This window comes from Rhinatrema bivittatum, chromosome 9, assembly GCF_901001135.1.
Source record: "Rhinatrema bivittatum chromosome 9, aRhiBiv1.1, whole genome shotgun sequence".
Lineage (NCBI taxonomy): Eukaryota > Metazoa > Chordata > Amphibia > Gymnophiona > Rhinatrematidae > Rhinatrema > Rhinatrema bivittatum.
Window position 1 is genome coordinate 24,855,877 of NC_042623.1, and position 18,142 is coordinate 24,874,018.

General features: G+C 42.1%; 1 protein-coding gene across 1 annotated transcript in view; it reads left to right on the top strand.

Annotated features, from left to right (window-relative positions):
• Window positions 1-16,612, top strand: part of UBE2H (ubiquitin conjugating enzyme E2 H) — a 135,401-nt gene extending 118,789 nt beyond the window's left edge. Inside the window, exons 6-7 of the mRNA XM_029615617.1 lie at window positions 8,766-8,894; window positions 15,473-16,612. Of these exons, the coding sequence (XP_029471477.1) occupies window positions 8,766-8,894; window positions 15,473-15,597 (254 nt within the window). The 3' untranslated portion in view covers window positions 15,598-16,612. The remainder of the gene's footprint in view (window positions 1-8,765; window positions 8,895-15,472) is intronic.
• The last annotated feature ends 1,530 nt before the right edge of the window (window positions 16,613-18,142 follow it).

An 18,142-nucleotide genomic window follows, 5' to 3' on the forward strand; every position in this document is an offset into this window, starting at 1 on the left:
CAGATGACATCCAAATCATCATCCCCATCCGCGACTCCCTAGCTATCACTTTAAGCTTCTGGGAGAAATGCCTTTCCTCTATCAACCCCTTACTCACATCCATGCAGCTTGCCCTCAACTCTGCTAAAACTGAGCTACTCCTCATACATAATCACCAAACCTTTAAGCTGGCCACACCCACTGACCCCCTGACCATGTCTCTCCTCTCGCAACCCTCTGTACGGAATTTAGGCGTCCTAATCGATCCACATCTGAACCTCAAAAACCACATCACCTCTGTTGTTAAGGGAGGTTTTTACAAGCTCATGGTCCTAAAAAAGCTCAAGCTACTTCTCCACACCCACGACCTCAAAACTGTTATTCATGCCACATTAACATCTAAGCTAGATTACTGCAATTCCCTGTATCTTGGCCTTCCTTCCTTCTCCATCAGACCACTCCAGATACTGCAAAATGCCACAGCAAGGATCATTAGTAACACACGCAAATCTGAACATATTACCCCATCCTTAAAAACATACACTGGCTCCCCATCCTTAAAAACCTACACTGGCTCCCCATCTCCTCCTGCATCTTGTTCAAAATCACCATTTTACACAAAGCTGTCTACAACCACAATTCCTCTTGGCTTAATGAACCCCTCCAACCCACACAATCCTCCCGCCCTACCAGAACAATTCATAAATGTACTCTGCTAGTTCCCTCTCTTAAGGAACCGCGCCTTCTCAATTGTCGGCCCCACGCTCTGAAATGATCTACCACCCAATCTTCGTATGGAACCCTGCCCTTTCAAATTTAGAAAACAGCTAAAAACGTGGCTCTTCCATCAAGCCTTCCCGGATTAACTTCCTTGACACCTCGGCTATTCTCATGACCCCTCTCCGGTAATCTTCATAACCCTTGCATATTTTATAATTACTATCACGACCCACCGGATCCCGGTTTCATCTATATTTTGTACTCTTGCACTTTATTTAACCATGTGTTACCATTCCTCTCGCCTCACTCCTTCTCTCTAATTGTTGGGGTCCCCCCTTCCGACCCCTGGTTTCTTAGTTCTCCCTGTCCCCTCCCATTTGTATTTTCTACCTTTAATTATTATGTAAACCGATATGATGTGTACTTTAATGTCGGTATAAAAAAAGCTGTTAAATAAATAATGGGACTATGCTCCTCATAGCCCTTATTTGCTGGGACATATCTGGTTTCCACTCCTACGAGAGTTGTCTATCCAGAGACCGATCAGTCTGGGGACTTCCCCAGATCTCATCTAGTTTTACCCTCTTCCAAGTTCCACAACCTTGTTCTATGTAATGCCTATCGGCAAAAATTTATGTTCAGTTTCAATGTAAACCGATGTGATTTGTATTTCATACAGGAACACCGGTATATAAAAATCTAAAAATAAATAAATAAATAAATCACGCAAGATCGAGGGAGGTTGTGACTTCCCAATCTCAGGGCCCTGTTGCTTACAGGGCCCTGAGGTTAGTTCTGCAAAAACTCGATCTCTGAGTATGTGTCTCAGGTCCTGGTGACTTCTAGAAAGCCATCCACTAGAAAGTCTTATGGACTGAAGTGGAGGAGCTTTTCCATGTGTTGTGAGCAGAAGGCCCTAGTTTCATTCTCCTGCCTCACACAAAACCTGCTTGATTACCTTCTACACCTATTGGAAGCTGACTTAAAAACCAACTCTGTTAGAGTGTATCTCAGTGCAGTTGGCACATACCACCAAGGTACAGATGGTACGCCCATCTCTGTACAGCCTATAATTGTATGATTCATGCGGGGCCTGCTTCAATTGACGCCTCCCCTAAGGCCTCCTGCTGTGTCTTGGGACCTTAATATGGTGGTAGCTCAGCTGATGAAAGCTCCTTTTGAGACACTATATACCTGTGGCCTGAAGTACCTGACCTGGAAAGTCCTGTTTTTGGTGGAGGTCACCTAAGCACACAGGGTCATCAAGCTCTACTTATCCACCTTACACTTTTTTTGTTTTAAAATGACAGGGTGGTCTTGCATATGCCTAAGGTGGTGATGGATTTTCATCTTAACTAGTCCATTGTCCTGCCAACATTTTTTCCCAGGCCCCAATCACACCAAGGTGAACAAGCACTGCACAGTTTGGACTGCAAGCGAGCCTTAGCCTTCTATATGGAGCGGACAGAAGCCCATAGACAGTCCACTCAACGTTTTATTATTTTTTTTATAGGAATAGGTTGGGCGTAGCTGTTGCCAAACGGACATTATCAATTGGCTAGCAGATTGCATCTGCTTCTGTTATGCCCAGGTGGGACTGCATCTTGGGGGCCATGTCAAGGCTCATTCTGCAGTGCCAAGGCAGTGTCAGTGGCCCACCTGCGAGCAGTTCCCATGGAGGAGATCTGCAGGGCTGCGACATAGATTTCTCTTCACACATTTACATCTCACTATTGTCTGGATAGGGATGGCAGATGTGACAGGTTTGGCCAGTTTGTCCTTCAGAATCTGTTTGAGGCTTCAGCCTGTCTCACCCCTCTGTTACTAACAGCACTGTTGTGCCTGTTGACACCTGGTTGGGTGTCTGTTGGTCCCTTTTTGTGTTGGGGAGTAGCCTATTGCTAGGGATTCATCCATATGTGAGGACTACCATCCTGCATGTCCTCGGAGAAAGCAGAGTTGCTTACCTTTATCAGGTGTTCTCAGAGGACAGCAGGATTTTATTCCTCACAAAACCTGCCCACCACCCCACGGAGTAGGGTTTCTCCTAATTTTTCAGTTTTAAATAGTTGTGTTATAAGACTGGAGATGGATTTCATGTGGTCATGCTGGGCATGCTCAGTGTGCAAGTCAAAGTTCTAGAAACTTTGACATAAGATTTCCGTGTTGGGGCTCCATCTGATGATGTCACCCATATGTGAAGACTACATCCTTCTGTCCTCAGAGAACACCTGTTAACAGGTAAGCAACTCTAGTCTAGTCTTTTTCACATAGTTTCTGGTGCAGATAAAACCACCTGAAAGAGTTGACAAGATGAAGACATGTCCCATTTATTTTGTTCTAAGTGGCTTTTAAGTGCTCTGACAAATAGTATTCTCTGTTTTCCTTCTATTATCACTCCATCTCATTAGATCTCCTTACATTGATTGTTGCCAGTCAAATTTTTCATTATCTTGTATAAGATACCAGCTTATTTCTGTAAGAATGGGTGATAAATGGCCAACATTTTTTGGCAAACTATTACTTTACCTTTCTTTCAATCAACGTTTTATCTTTTATAGTTCCTTGAGATTTTTTATCCTTTCAAGTCTGCCTTGCCGCCTTATGTCAGGACTGCCCACCTTTGTAGGTCGTCTTTCAAGAATATGCAAATCTGCCATAGGGTCTTACTGAGTTCCATTAACGGATTTTATACCAGTGCCCTGGGTATATAGGAACGTGAAGGGGCCCAGTCATTTAAGTACAGAAAAAGTGGAATTCCTTTAACTTTGTCATTTAGATACTTAAATAAAGATCTTATCAAGAGTGTGGCAAATGCTATTGCTGTAATAGTTGGAAAAACTGATATACAAGTGGGCATGTGAGGGGGAGATGATACCCTTCTGCTAATGTAGCCCTTTTTAATTAATATTTTGCCATGGTTTTCACATTCATGCCTCCAAATAGGTTTGCTGTTGAGGATTACCACAGTATGCAAACTAACCTGGATTTTATACCAAATGCATTCAAATATAGCTCATAATTATTCATAATGGATATCATTAAAACCAGCTCTTTGTGGGGAGGACTGGATTGGAGAACCTCTAGAGCAGGGGACCCCAAACTACTGCCCATTGGGCTGAAACTGGCCCATGAAGCTCTGTTTTCCAGCCTGTCATGCCTTGGTGGCCAAATGTGGCCCACAGTGGGTTTGGGGGTTTTTTTCCCCCCTTTTCTCCACTCGCATTGTTAGGGACAGGAAGGGATGGCAGGGTTTTCCAGGCCCCATGAGTGGTTGAAGAGCTGCTGGCATGGAGGCCAGGCCTGGACAGCAAAAGAAGAGCCATGGATCTGCAGCATTTGAAAGCTACTGATGTTGAGGCCAGACCTGCCAGCAGAAGAGCAAGAGGCAAAGAAGGGAGGGGTAAATGGGAGGGAGGGGATGGGGCCTGAGTGTGATAGGAGAAAAGGAAGGGGTAAAAGAGTGAAGGGAGGAAGGAAGAAGATTTGGGAGGAGAGAGAAGGCAGCGCAAGGCATGGGAACAGAGGGGTTGAAGTGTGCTATAAATATATATGCACTCCTGCATCTCATGGAGCAGGCTTCCCTGGATTGTGGCACAGTTGCCAATTTCCTAGAAATATTACTGAGAGCTCTGCCTCCTGATTTTCCCTTCCCAGCATTTCAAATTAAACACAAAGGTCAAACAGGAGGCCCCCCTGGCCTGGCCCGGCCCTCTCAGTGATTTGAAATACCTTATGTGGGCCTTTCTCTGAAAAGATCTCTGCTGTAGAGCATCAGGAAAAGATAATGAATTTGTTTTCCCAAAATAATTATCCTTGTCTAGTACAGGGATAGGCAACACCAATCTTGGAATGCCAAAAAAGGTCTGGTTTTTCGGATATCCACATTGAATATGCACAAAATGTATTTGCATATAATGGAGGCAGTGCAAGCAGACTAGGTAAGGTATAATAGTCTTTGTGTGACATTCTGAAAATCAGACCTATTTGTGATACTCCAGAGACAAAGTTGCATACCCCGGTCTAGTACACTTTGCATCAGAAGTGGGAAAATAATTTGGATTTGTTTTTCAGATATTTTAATTTGACAAGCTCTAAACTGCCAACAGCTCCAAACTTATTGGTGCTGTTGGTAATTACAGTTGCTCAAGGTAGGGGGATCTTTGTCTGAAACTCATGGAAACAGCTGTACTGTGGTGGCCGCAGCAGCAGCAAGAAGCGAGAGTTGTCATCAGCTTGTAGCCTCTGGGGGGCTACATAGCTTGCCAAATTAAAATCTCTGGGGGAAAAATGCCCTACAAATTAAGTAGCCAGGTCAGGTAAGTCAACAGCAATTGCAAAAGAAAAATAAAATTAGCCTGAAAATCTAAATGGAAGATTTTAATATGGTCTCCCGTGATAATGACCGTGGGATTGCCTGTTTGACTGCTTTGACTTTCAGGTCATATCTGATGGAACTGGCTGGTTGAAAATCAGTGTTTTATCCATTAATTAATTAATGAAGCAGTGAAAATACCTAGAATAATGTTGCAAAAGCAGAACTCATCATTTAATTAAGAAAAAACAAACCAAATACTAAGGCAAACATATGACTTGTTTCACAAAGATTATGATTACAGTCCACTTCCTAATTTTCGTCCATCTCTATGTACCAGTTCATCCATTGCATTTAATTAGTTGGTTGTTATCTACATGAGTGAAACTTTTTTTTGCAAAATGTCATGTTTGCCCATACCTATTTGTACAAAACTAATTCATTTCAAGTAACATTTTAAAAAATAAAAGCTAATTTGTACTTCAGGAAGGTCTCATTTATGTAATGTAAACATTTCTAACCTACCAGCCACTAAAACAACTATACTGTATTACACAAACAGAAATCAAGTGTAGAACCAAAATAGGACAATATACAGCAATGTAAAACAAAAACACAGGTCTGCTCTATCATCCCTATCAAGGGATGATAGAGCAGAACTCCAGGGCTCCCTCTGTGTGGAGCCTGGTTGAAGCCAGCAACCAGATGCAGGACCTGAGAGGCATGGATATGTTTGATGGAAACCAGGATTTGATGACTCAACAATCATTTACAGGCGGGTTTGATGATATTGACATGCCTTCAGCAGTGAAATACTTAATGGCCAGTGATGCTAACCTGCAGGTACTAGGAGCTGCTTACATCCAGCACAAATGCTACAGTGACAACGATGCCAAGAAACAGGCCCGGAGTCTGCAAGCTATCCCAAAGCTAGTAAAACTGTTTAACCACTCAAACCATGAGGTCCAGCGGCATGCCACCGGTGCCATGCGTAATCTTATCTATGATAGCCCTGAGAACAAGATGGTCTTGGTGGAGGAGAATGGCATCTATGAGCTGATGTTGGCATTGAAAGAACAGGACGATGAACTTCGTAAGAATGCAACAGGAATTCTGTGGAATCTTTCCTCCAGTGACAATCTGAAGGATCGCTTAGCTCGGGATACTCTGGAGCAACTTACAGATCGGATTCTAACCCCACTGTCTGGGTCAGGGAACTCCACTATCATTCAGCAAAATGCCTCTGAATCGGAGATCTTCTATAATGCTACTGGATTCCTCAGAAATCTCAGCTCAGCCAGTGAACAGACCCGGCAGAAGATGCGTGAGTGCCACGGACTTGTGGATGCCATGGTTTCCTACATAAACCGTGCTCTGGAGGCTGGGAAATCAGAAGACAAGGTGAGTCTGACCTTCCAGAAAAGAGCATCTGTTGGTCTTGTGTTGCCTGCTCCGAGATCCCTAGAATATCATATTGATATCCCTTTATCATATTGTTTACACTTCTGGTTTACTGCGTTCCTATGCCTTTTTCCTTCCAACAATATACAGCTCCAAGTTTACCAACCTTGTTAAATGTAACTTTATTCTTCCGGTTTTTTACTATTTACTATTTTTTACTGTTTTTTGTTACTATTGTTACTATTACCCTGTTCGATGTAAACCGGTCTGATATGGTCTTCCAACCATGAAGATCGGTATAGAAAAGCGTTAAATAAATAAAATAAATAAATAAATAAAATATGCATCAAGTAAGTCATAACTTTAAGAATACATAAATACCAGGTTTACATTTCTGTTCAGGGTCTGAATAATCCGGTTCCTTCATTCCCTATGGTTACATGGGCTTATACTCATACAAGATGAACTCAAAAAATGGAGGTATATAATACAAAAATAACCACCCAAATTTAGCAAATGGGATATGAGACCTTCATATGATCAGAGACAGGCAGAAAAGCATTATGACAAAAGTCACTGAACCGTTGAAATACTCTGCGTTGGGGTTTTGGTTTTTTATAATCACTGGTCTCCAAATCGTACTTTTTTTTTACATAGTATTTTTTTTTTAACAAAGATTTTTTCATATGCAATTAAAAATAAGTCGATGGCTGAAAACAATAGGGGAACTTAACTGATATATTTCTTTGAAGAATGTACTGCCAGCACTATCTTAATATTAATTCATTCTGTAGTGCAGTGCTGCAGACTGTCTACTGTGAGCTGTGGTTTCTGTTTGCAAATAAGGAAGGAAGAATATTCTTTTTACTATTTCTGGTGCCTCTTAGGGTGCCTTGGAATTTTTACAACTGTTTCTAGGTTTGTGATTTTTCAAGTTTGTTTATGGTCCAGTGGTCAGCTTCTTTTCCTGTTAGCTCGGTGGAAATAAGGACAATAAATTATATAATCACCCCTGAAGCAGATATTTTGTCAAAACATGGCCATATCGGGTGTGTTGGATCCATTGTGTTAACTTTTTGTTTTATCCTAAATATGCTTTGATATTTAAATTTGTAATATTTTATCACACATTTAAGTATTCATATATTTATCTTTTTGTGTACCACTGCAAAATTCAGGAACAGTGAAACATCTGAATACTTGCAAAAAAATCCACAATATCCAAGAAATCAATGTGTATAACCTAGGTACAAACTTGGATTGTAAGCCCTCTGGGGATAGGGAAATACCTACAGTACCTGAATGTAATCTGCTTTGAAGTGCTGAAAAAAATGTGAAAAGCGGAATATAAAACTCTAAATAAATAATGTGGTATTAATGGGGGTCAGCAAGCCGAGTGCACGTGTAAGACCTCTGCTAATAGAGGTTACCTGGATCATTCACCCATAAACCCCACTAACATTTTTTTCAAGGACATTTTTTGTTGTAAATAAAAAGCAATAATGATCTAAAGCATGATAAAGAGATCAAATAAACACTGACATCAGGTTTAATACATTGGCACCAGGGGTACAGAACCTTCCACCTTTAGAACTGGATAACTTATTGGATTGGCATAGAGAATCTAAGGGTGGGGACCCCTGTAGGAGTTTTGTCAGCTTTAGGGATGGAGTTTTAGTTGTTATGATTTATTTTAACTTGGCTTCCATAGTGAGAGTGGGGTGAGCAGAGTTGTCTTTAGACTGGTATTTTGTAGTTTATTGATTATATTTGTAATTGATAAGGATGTATTTTGTACCTTTTTGTATTGAATGTATTTTGTGCTGTAACCTACTTTGGGGTGAACTTGTTTCAGGGAAAGCATCCTATAAATGTAACATAACATAAGCATAGAGTTTCATATATTAATCAAGTGTGATATTAGTTGAAGATTTCAAGTCTAGCTAATGATGAGGATTGAAACTCTTGTGCCTCTAAGAGTGATCCTTCAAGAGTAGAAATGAAGCACAAAGGCAGGGCAATTTGAGGGAAGCTTGCATACTACTGCCAGTGCTGTACCACTTGTGCCTATAAATAAAGGGCATTGGCTTTCAGCACTATTAATATTGTTTCTTTCACTACTTTCAATATTGCTGAGCAAAATTATGCATGGTGACAATATATCAAACATATCTTTGCTTAAATATGTTGAGATGAGAAAGCTTACAGGGTTTGAGAGCACTTGCCTTTATCTATTATAAACCCCAGCTCTGATTTGCATTCACATGTTCTGCTTAAATCTATGGCTTGCTTGGCTTCTTTCCTGCCAATTCTAATTGAGGGGATGTGTTCTTTCTGTTCATTCTTGCAGATCTTACCAATATATTTGAGTCCTTCTTGCCCCAGTTGCTGGCATATCCTAACCCAATAGATCCTTTAAATGGTGATGCTGCAGCAATGTATCTCCACCGACCAGAAGAATACAAACAAAAAATTAAAGGTAAGAGATGATAGAATGTAAAGTTTGGTTCTTGCTTTAACTTTTTTTTTTTGTTTTCCTCTTTCTTTTTGTTTCCCTTTTCTCACTTCTGATCTTCAGCCCTTTCAGCTCTCATTTGCCATCCAGTATTGCCCGTGTTCATCCTCTGATAAACCATGCATTTGTAGTGATGGAGAGAAAACAACTTTTACTGGCTTCACGTTAATATAGACGAGCAGGCCTTACCTCCACCACATTTAGCGCATTTTTGTCAGGACGATGTCAGTGGTGATGCTGCCTGGAGGTGTAAAATGTATTCTATTTTAACAAGAGTTGAGCCATTTTGGTTTAGTAAGGATGAAATGAATATCTAAGCGCTTTAAGAAACCGTTCACGCCATCTTCCTTCCCTTCCCGCCCTTTCATTTCCTGTATCTTGCTCCCCTTTTTCCTCTGCATCCACATGCGCAGAATGATTGCCCAAGTGCTTTAGATGCTTACTCGGCACCGCTCGTGTTTGCCCATACCATGGCAGCTGTACCCAAGAATCAGATCCTGAGTGCATCAAACAGCAGGCATGCACCTCTCAGAGAAAACCTACCCTTTTGGTTCCCTTGCCACTAATTTCTCAATTTGCATATTGCATCGGGCACATCAACAACAAAGCAACTTGGGTGCAAGGGCAGAGAACAGTGTCTGCTTGCCATGCAGGCTTGGAAGCCGTGGAGGAGGAGAAAAACCACACAGCACTACCGGAAAGCACTGGGTGGGCCCATGTGCCATGTCTAGCTGACACATTAGCAGCCAGGGAAAAACACATGGAGGGTACAGCCTCCTTGGGAAAATAGCTTCAATGTCAGACTTTCAAATTATGACTTCCTTACTGCTCACACAGGTGGAATTTGGAGGGAATGTGTTGTGGGGTTATCCTGCTTCAAATCAGGAAGCATTGCTTTCAAGCCTGTGTTCATTGTAATTGGTGCTGAGGTTCCTAGGTGGCTGTGCAGAGCACTTTCTATCAGCTTTAGTGGCATGATTGAAGTGAGTAAAGTAAAAAGGTGGTGTTTCCTGCTAACAGCATAACTCGTATAAGCTGCAACCAGGAAGGCTCTTTCTAGAGCAAAAGAAAGGTGGAGCGGCCCTACCCATGCCTTCCTTTACAGTCAATGGATAATTTTAAGGTCAGAGTTACTTTAACAGGAGGCATTTCTTCTTGGAGTCTGGGAGGGGGGAGAGAGAAAGGCAGGACTCCCACAGATGTCAGTAAAAACATTGTCCACCCCCCCCCCCCGGGGACTCCTACACTCTGCCTGCCGTTTGTGACGCACACTCTCCTACTCCCTCACTCCCATCTGCTTTTCTTCTCTCTACTTCCTCCCCTTCCTTAAACTTTCCTTCCACCCCCGTCTTTCCTCTCGGGCCTCTCTACTTGCACTTCCTTCCTCTTGTGCTCCCCTCCCTCACACTCCCTTCCCTTCCCCCATAGATGTAGTGGGGGTAGAGGGAAGGCAAGAAGTATGGAGTCCTATTGGAGGGGCAGAGAGGGCCCAGTTCACCACTACCACCTTTAGCGCTCGAAGGGGTGGAACCACTCACCATGCCCCCACCTCATGCCTATTCCCTTCCCTTTGGCTGAGTTCTCCTTCCCCCTCATCTCGCTGGGGCTTCCATTCCTATTGGCAGGGAGTGAAGGCCCTGCCACCATCGCAGCCCTCTCAGTGACACCGGACTCCTTCACATGCTGCGGGGGCTTCGAGGACCCTGCCCGCATAGTGGCCCTTACTGTGCTGCTGTGAGGGACATTTTATGCTGGTGAGGGTTCAAGCCTTTACCCTCGCCACATTTGAGCACCCAAAAAAAAACGTTCCTTGCTCTGCTGGTCGATTTGGAGGGCCAGAAAATGTTGCTCTGCAGGCTGTAGTTTGGGGACTGCGCTTTTTAACACATCACAGTACCGATGAGATGGAAATGGCAGGAAATCACCTTGAAGTGCACACCAGAGCATTCTTCACAATTTTGCCATTTTTTCCACTAACAAGCTATAGAAATTATGGAATGATGCTTGTAGACCGCTTTTCTGGTTTAAATAAAACTCCCAAAGTGGTGCAGAAGTAGTGCAAATATCATATAAAATAGCATAAAACATTAAAAATGTGTAATAGCACGTCTCCTCAAGTCTCCCAGCACATTACTCAGACAGATGCCCACTGCCTAGACCCTATGCATAATACCTAAGTCTTACCCCAGTTACCAGCCTGTTCTGCATTTTCCTCAGGGCCACAGTTCCACCCTGATCCCCCACTAAAAATCACCAGAACATTATCCACACAACACCAGAAACCACCCTTCTCTTTACAGAATACAGACCTGCCTCTGCCACCATTAGACTGCAAGACAAATCCAAGTTTTTGACCTTTTTTCCCTAAACACAGGGTAACTTCTCTAGCCTGTTGTGTAAAGGAAAACGGTCTCAAAGCTTGGATGTAGCTCGAGAGCGCCATGGCACACCGGTCTGAATGTCTCTCTCACACAGATGGAACATTTAGATCGTCTGAGAGCTTTTATCTTCCCAGCCTGTAACATTTAAGCCTGTATACTAAACAAGACAGGCCTTTACCCTTTAGAATACAGAATCTTAAATTTAGTTCTAGCATCAAAAGGGAGCCAGTGAAAACTGTGGCGTAAAGGTGTGACAATTGCCTTTCTAGGGCTACCAATAACTCTGGCCACAGTGTTTTGAATCACTGGTAGGACCACATATAAAATATTGCAAAAATCAATTTGTGAAATCACCAACAGGTGCGTCACCATCTTAAATGCCTGGGGATCCAAAAAAGGTCATAATGGTTTCACCACTCATAGCTTTTAAATACTTTTTTTTTTTTCCCTTCTGGAGCCTGTCTTGGTATTTGTCAACCTGTTCATGTTCCATTGGAGAAGAGCTATGCTTTTAATTCTTATTTATAGAAGACTCCCGTTTCCTTCCTGTTTGTGGATCCTTCTGAAGAACTGAACCATTCCATTTCGTGCAGTCTGCACCAAGGAATTTGTACAGAGCACAGTAACACGAGAGCTAAGGTTCCTTTCTGATCAGGGCTGATTGCTAGCACAGCTGGCTTAGTTTCGTTGGTGGTGACTGCATATCTTGCTCCCTCTCAAAGTCAGATGCAAAGAAAATAACCTGTGAAACCACAGATAAACGCTTCAGAGGCTCTTCAGGAAAAAGCTGTATAAAAAGTTTGACTGGCCTGGAGGCTGCATGCTGCCATGCGGGAGACCTGGGTTTGAGTCCCTGGTCGGCCAGGATAAAGATTCCACAGATGTAGTGTTCACATCTCCAGAGAGGAGGGAATCTCTCTCCGCCATCGCTCACTGGTGACACCTAGAAGCCAAACTTGTACCGACATAAGTTGAGTTCCAGAGGGAGCTGCAGTTTGTGGTCCCTGATTGAGGACTCTTGCCATAATGGCTGAGTTGGAGGGGATATAAAAACAGACACCCAGAACCTTGGATAGCTGCATCTAGAGCATCCACGGTGCCACCTCCCAGCCCTGGTTCTAGTTTTGCTGGAAATCTGAAAACTGCTGGGTTCGTGCAAAATGTTGCAGCTCTCCTGAGTGTACTTGATACGGAATGTGCACTTTCATGGCTTAAAAGCTAACAAAAGTCATCACTACTGTAGAAGACACACTTTATAAAATTTGTCCTCCCTTACTACACATCAAATTGATTATGGCAGATAAGGAAAAATCACTTTCTAAAAGGCATTTATGCTACAAGCTTCTGACACTGGTCAGATCAAAAAGGAGGTGCATTACCAGGACCATCTCAGGAGATAAATGCATCCTTTTCCCCTTCTACTGAGAAACAGAGAGAATAACCAGATTCCTCTTGGAGGAACAATTGCTTTCTAATAAGACAATGCAAACCGTTCCTCATCTGTAGAACAGCTGTGCTCAGACTGATTATTGGCTCCTTCTAGCCAGTCTAGTTTTCAGGATATCCCTAATGAAAACGCATGAGAGAGATTTGCATACAGCTGAGGAAGTGTATGCCAATGTCATATTTATTAGGGCAATCCTGGAAACCAGACTGGCAAGGACAGGTTTTGAATACCATTGCTCTAGAATCTGAGAGTTCATCCTGATCAGGCACACGTTGCTTGTATTGTTTCCCGGGGCCTTCAGAGTTTTCAGACTTAGATTGTCCTGTCCTTGGAGTTTGCACTGTAGTTTGTATTCCTAGACAGTCAAATATCAGAGAAAAGTAGCTGTACAGGTAGCAGCCTGGTTAGATGTTATGAGTTTCTGGAGCTCAGCAATCAGACAAAGACCACTGCTGCTGTCGTAGAAGTTGTGGCTACTAATACATAGGACAGTCTAGCAGTATAAGGAAAACTAGAGAGGAAGTGAGATGAAATCCTCTCCTAGGTCACTTGACCCTTTATTTTCTCCTACTCTCCCAAGTTCATATATATCCCTGTTACTTATAACTTTATCTTTCCCTCTCAGTTCAAATATTACTCCCCTGTTACCTGTAAATCGATGTGATATGTCTTATGAACATCGGTATATAAAAGTTTTAAATGAAAGGATGATGGCTTTCTAGGAGCTTGGAGCGGATGTAGAAGAGTTGCTAGCTCTTAAAAGCCTGCTTCTAACTGAAACCTCAGCAGGAAGATAGTCCTAGACTGCTTTGAGTCAAGAGACCAATAGGAAGAAGAGAGAACACAGGCAGAGAGAGAGAGCAAACCAAAACATATCCAATAAGAGTTGAGCAACATTCAAACAATATCCAATAAGAAAAGAGAGCTCTACAAAATGCAGAGAATCTTAAGCTGTGCAATGTCACAAAACGACACTGGGTGGCAGCATAATAAAAAAACATATCTGTATATACTCTGAAGGCAGAATATGGATAAAGAAAATCTACAGTCTGACACTCAAGCTTTTTGATGATTCTCGCATTATTTTCCTAACCAGACAAATTGCTGTGATGTTAAATCTTCAATTTAAAAAATAAAAAATCTTCAATTTCAATATGAAAGTAAATTTGTCAACTGTCCCTTTTATTAGGTATTCAGCAAAGAAAGGGAATGTCTTCTCATCCATCCAACTGGAGAGGAAAGGGTTAAAAAAATGAATGAGTCCATCCTGATTGTTGGTGTTATACCTAAAGCATGTTTCTTTTAAAGGTTACTTGTGTACCTTCCAAGGGAACAAATATGTATTTTGTGATCCTGTGCAGTTAGAAAGTTTTTTTGCAGAGTAGGGAAATTCAATCTGTTGTAGCTTAATTTGTACCATATTGTAAGACCTGTATCAATTGGATTACCATTTATTTTTTTATTTAATATCCCCTTCATGTGGTTTGTATTACAATAGAGTCTAAATTATTGGATTCTAGATTATTTTCTGGGACAAAGGTTTATAATCAATAAATCAATCTATAATAGAATAATATAAAACAGAGTAAAGCACCTATTGTAGATTATTCTATTTTGGGTATTATTAGAACAGCTTTTCTTGTAGAAGGAAACCAAATTATGGGACTCTATGGATCATCCTATAGATATTTCTTGAGAGATATATCAGTTAATTGGGAGGATTTTAACTTGAATTGGGCAGATTTGCTTTTTATTCTGCTCTGATTAGCCTGTTAAACATTTCATAGCTATGTTGCAGATGCAGCCTATAAAAGGCATCTCCTTAGCTCCAGCCATGGCAGGAGATGTTGCAGCTTACAGATGACTTTGATTATTTTCTAAAGTTCACCACCTTAATGTGAGTTGAAGGCAAACAGTTATTAGGGCCCCAGTTAGATGAGATTGAAAAAGATCTTTACCTCGCAGTAAGGCAGAGAACGGTACATTCAGTCTTTTGATTCCACAATAGTGATTTAAAATACTTATCCTACCTGAATGTAATCCACTTTGAAGTGCCAAAAAGAATACAAATACATTTTGATCATCTAGAAAATAGGCGTTTCCCTGTCCCAAATTCTTGACCATGTCCTCTAAAAGACCAGTTTTACCAGCAGCAAAAGTGGATGCCAATGGTAAACCCAGCTGTGCATTTTAGAAGGAAGACTGTGAATGGGGGGGGGGGAAGTCCATTTCAGATAAATGGGGGTTGGACATCATACACTCCAGTTACCTTAAAGGACTTTGAACTGTTCGAAACCATTATTTCATCCAGTTACGCTGTCCAAAAATCACTGTTACCATCAAAATTCACTTCCATGTATATGAAACATTCAAGCAGTAAAACCAGTTGCTCTGCAGGAAAGGTTTCTAGGGGAAGGAGCCTAGCTCTCACGTTACAGCATCTTTTACATACTGCTTGGTGCAGACGATGCGAGAGTTAATCGAAGAGTAATTGATAACGAGACAGAATTCTTGTTCCGTCCCGGCCGGAACAAAAGAATTCCAATACACGAAAAAGCGAAAAGCTCGGGTAGCCTTAGTAATGCATAAAGCCAGAAACTGTAATTTCGCCATATAATTGTGACTGTGTTTCCTGTGTTCAGAGTGTATGCTTTCAGGTGCTGCAGGAGTCTGATTTTTAATTTTCCCTATCTTATACGGTCTCTGTCCCACAGAATACATCCAGAAATATGCAACAGAAGAAGCACTAAAGGAACAGGAAGAAGGCACTGGGGACAGTTCATCAGAGAGCTCCATGTCCGACTTCTCCGAAGATGAGGCACAGGATATGGAATTGTAGTAGAAGAGGCAAAAAAAAAAAAAAAAAATGCTTTTCAAAAAAAAAAAAAAACAAATACAAAAAAAAAAAACAGACTATTTGCTAACCATGAGAAGCAAACTATAATATTCATATTTAAACAAAGCAATTTTTTTTATTACTAAACAAGGTTTTTATGAATAGCATTGACACAACCCAAATGTAAATATAGATAGATATCCATATTGGTCTGTCTATATTTATGTATTTCTGCCCCTTCCACATTGATTTTTCAGTCTGTCATTTTTCAACCCCCAAGTACATAGCCTCTTGCCCACATTCCAGTTTGCTAGAAGGGTGCAGCGCCCCTCCCCCCGTCCATGCATTCAGAAAGTCCGCCTGCCCGCCCAGATCCAAAGTTAGCCCGCTGCTGAACTCGTGGCGGCTCCTGGAAAGTTTTAAAAGCCCTGGCGTGACCCCCCTCAGACCCAGCTGCTGCAATTAGGCTTTGATTAAAGATTTTTTTTTTTTTTTTTTTTTTTTTTTTTGCTACTGCTTTCTCTGCTCCCCTTCCCTGCCCCAAAGGGAAGAAAAAAAAATCTTGGATGCTAGGATGGAAAAACTAAAGGTTGGGGGGAAGCAGTTTGAAAAAGGAAATGTGAACATGAAACTCCTGTGGTAGTTCTGGGAAGATCCTGCTTCTTAAACAGAGTATTACCACCATAATGCAAGGCTTTTTTTTTTTTCTTTTTTTAAAGGAGAATATAAACTCTTAAGGAGCAATTAAAAGCATTACACCTAGACAGAGAGCCCCTATCACTTGCTCTGGATTCTCGGTGTGTTTTCAGATGTGGATTCTTGCCCTTGGGGCTGTTTTGGGGGGGGGAGGGGGCTCTACAAGCACTGGCAGGCCTGCTCCTTTGGCCCTTGGATACCTTCATCCGAACAGGAACTCGGTGACTCCTGGTGTGTGGATTGTGTGAGCTATTCCCGTGTTCTGGCAAAAAAAAGAAAATGTGATTTAGTGCTGATGTACTGTAAAAGTATATACAAGGTTGATGTTCTGGTCCTTTTTATTCACCATCCGTTAAGCAGGTGCCCAAAATGGCTGCCTTTTCAGCTTCAAAAGGGTTCGCACTTTGCCGCCTTTTCTTTGGACTTCTGGTGAGGTTATGGCCAAGCACATTAAAGGATGACTTGATGGAGCAACAGTACATTTTTCACATGAAAAGGGGAATGGCTGAAGAATGCCAATACTCTCCTCCAGCTGTGCGAGATGGGGCGTTGGCACCGTTTTACTGCTGGGTGTGGGTAGAGGCCAGAAGTGAGTCCATTAAAGCAAACTCTCCATTCAGTACATTTAAAAGAGTGATGTTACTTGGACAGAGGGGGGAAGAAATGATTTTCTTACCCTTTATTTAAAAATAACGTCCCTAATTTTATTGAAATTGTTCCAAAGACCATGCTGAATGGAAGATGGTAACCTGTTCTGGTTTATTTGTACCCTCTCTCCCTCCCCTTCTCCTCTGCCCGACACGTGCCCCTTTCACCAGAAGCATTGAAGGGGTTGCTCTGTCGCCTTGTTAAATCGAGATTCTGGAAGGGCACGGGTTTCTGGTTTTAGGTCCTGTCTGCTCATCAGACATTCTTTTTCTACACGCTTCCTGTTGTGTGAGCACCACTTGTTGCAGTTAAGCTGTGGGTTCCCCACCTGGCCCCTTGCCAGGTTTTCTTTCCTCTTGATATTTGCATCAAAGTGAAGTATCTGTTCTAATAAAAGGGGCGCAGACTTGGTTCTGCATATTTCTTTTGCCACAGCAGCATATGCTTGCTGTCAGGGAAGGGTGTGCAGCTCTATTTAAAGAAAGACGAAAAGATGTCTGGTTTAGGAAACACTGGCAGACCACCTTTAACAATTTTCAGTAAGCAGTTGTAGGAAAAGAATGCGTGATGAGCTTAAACCGAAGCATTTAGGACCTAGAAGCCATAGCCTGGGCAACCCAAAATTCTTGGCTTCAGGAAGGGGCTCCCTCTGAGGACGGGAGGGACTGCAAGACGTTTCCAAAGCCACGTCAATGTTGCCCTGGTACTCTTCCAAGTTCATGTCTGTTTCCATGAAAGCTGTTCACTGGGTTGAGAGCGGTTGGCTCTGTCCATGTATGTCCGTGTTCACATGTAAAATCACAATCGGCATACCTGCTGCCCTCACTTTCTGCTTCTGCTTGAGATTACAGCTCAGTCCTGATTTCCTAACTCCTGCCTACCTTTTGTAATTCTCATTTTCCATTGACAAGCAGACACCAGAATGCACTAGAATAGGAGTTTTAAAAAAAACCAACCCAAAACTGAGGACTGGGCCTCTAAGCTCTAGTGGGGATGTAGTTATGTTGGCCACCATGTAGCACATCGTATGCTGATGCCTCTAAATGGCTTGTTTATTGTGCCATAAAGTAGTTAATGATGCTTTTGCACGTGCAGTTAGTGTGCGAGATTGATGTGACCCTTGTTTTGATTACAGCAGTGTCTGTGGTAGACATTTTCTTGCTTCAGCAATAGCCTTTCAGGGAATGTTCAACTCTCCAAAAGT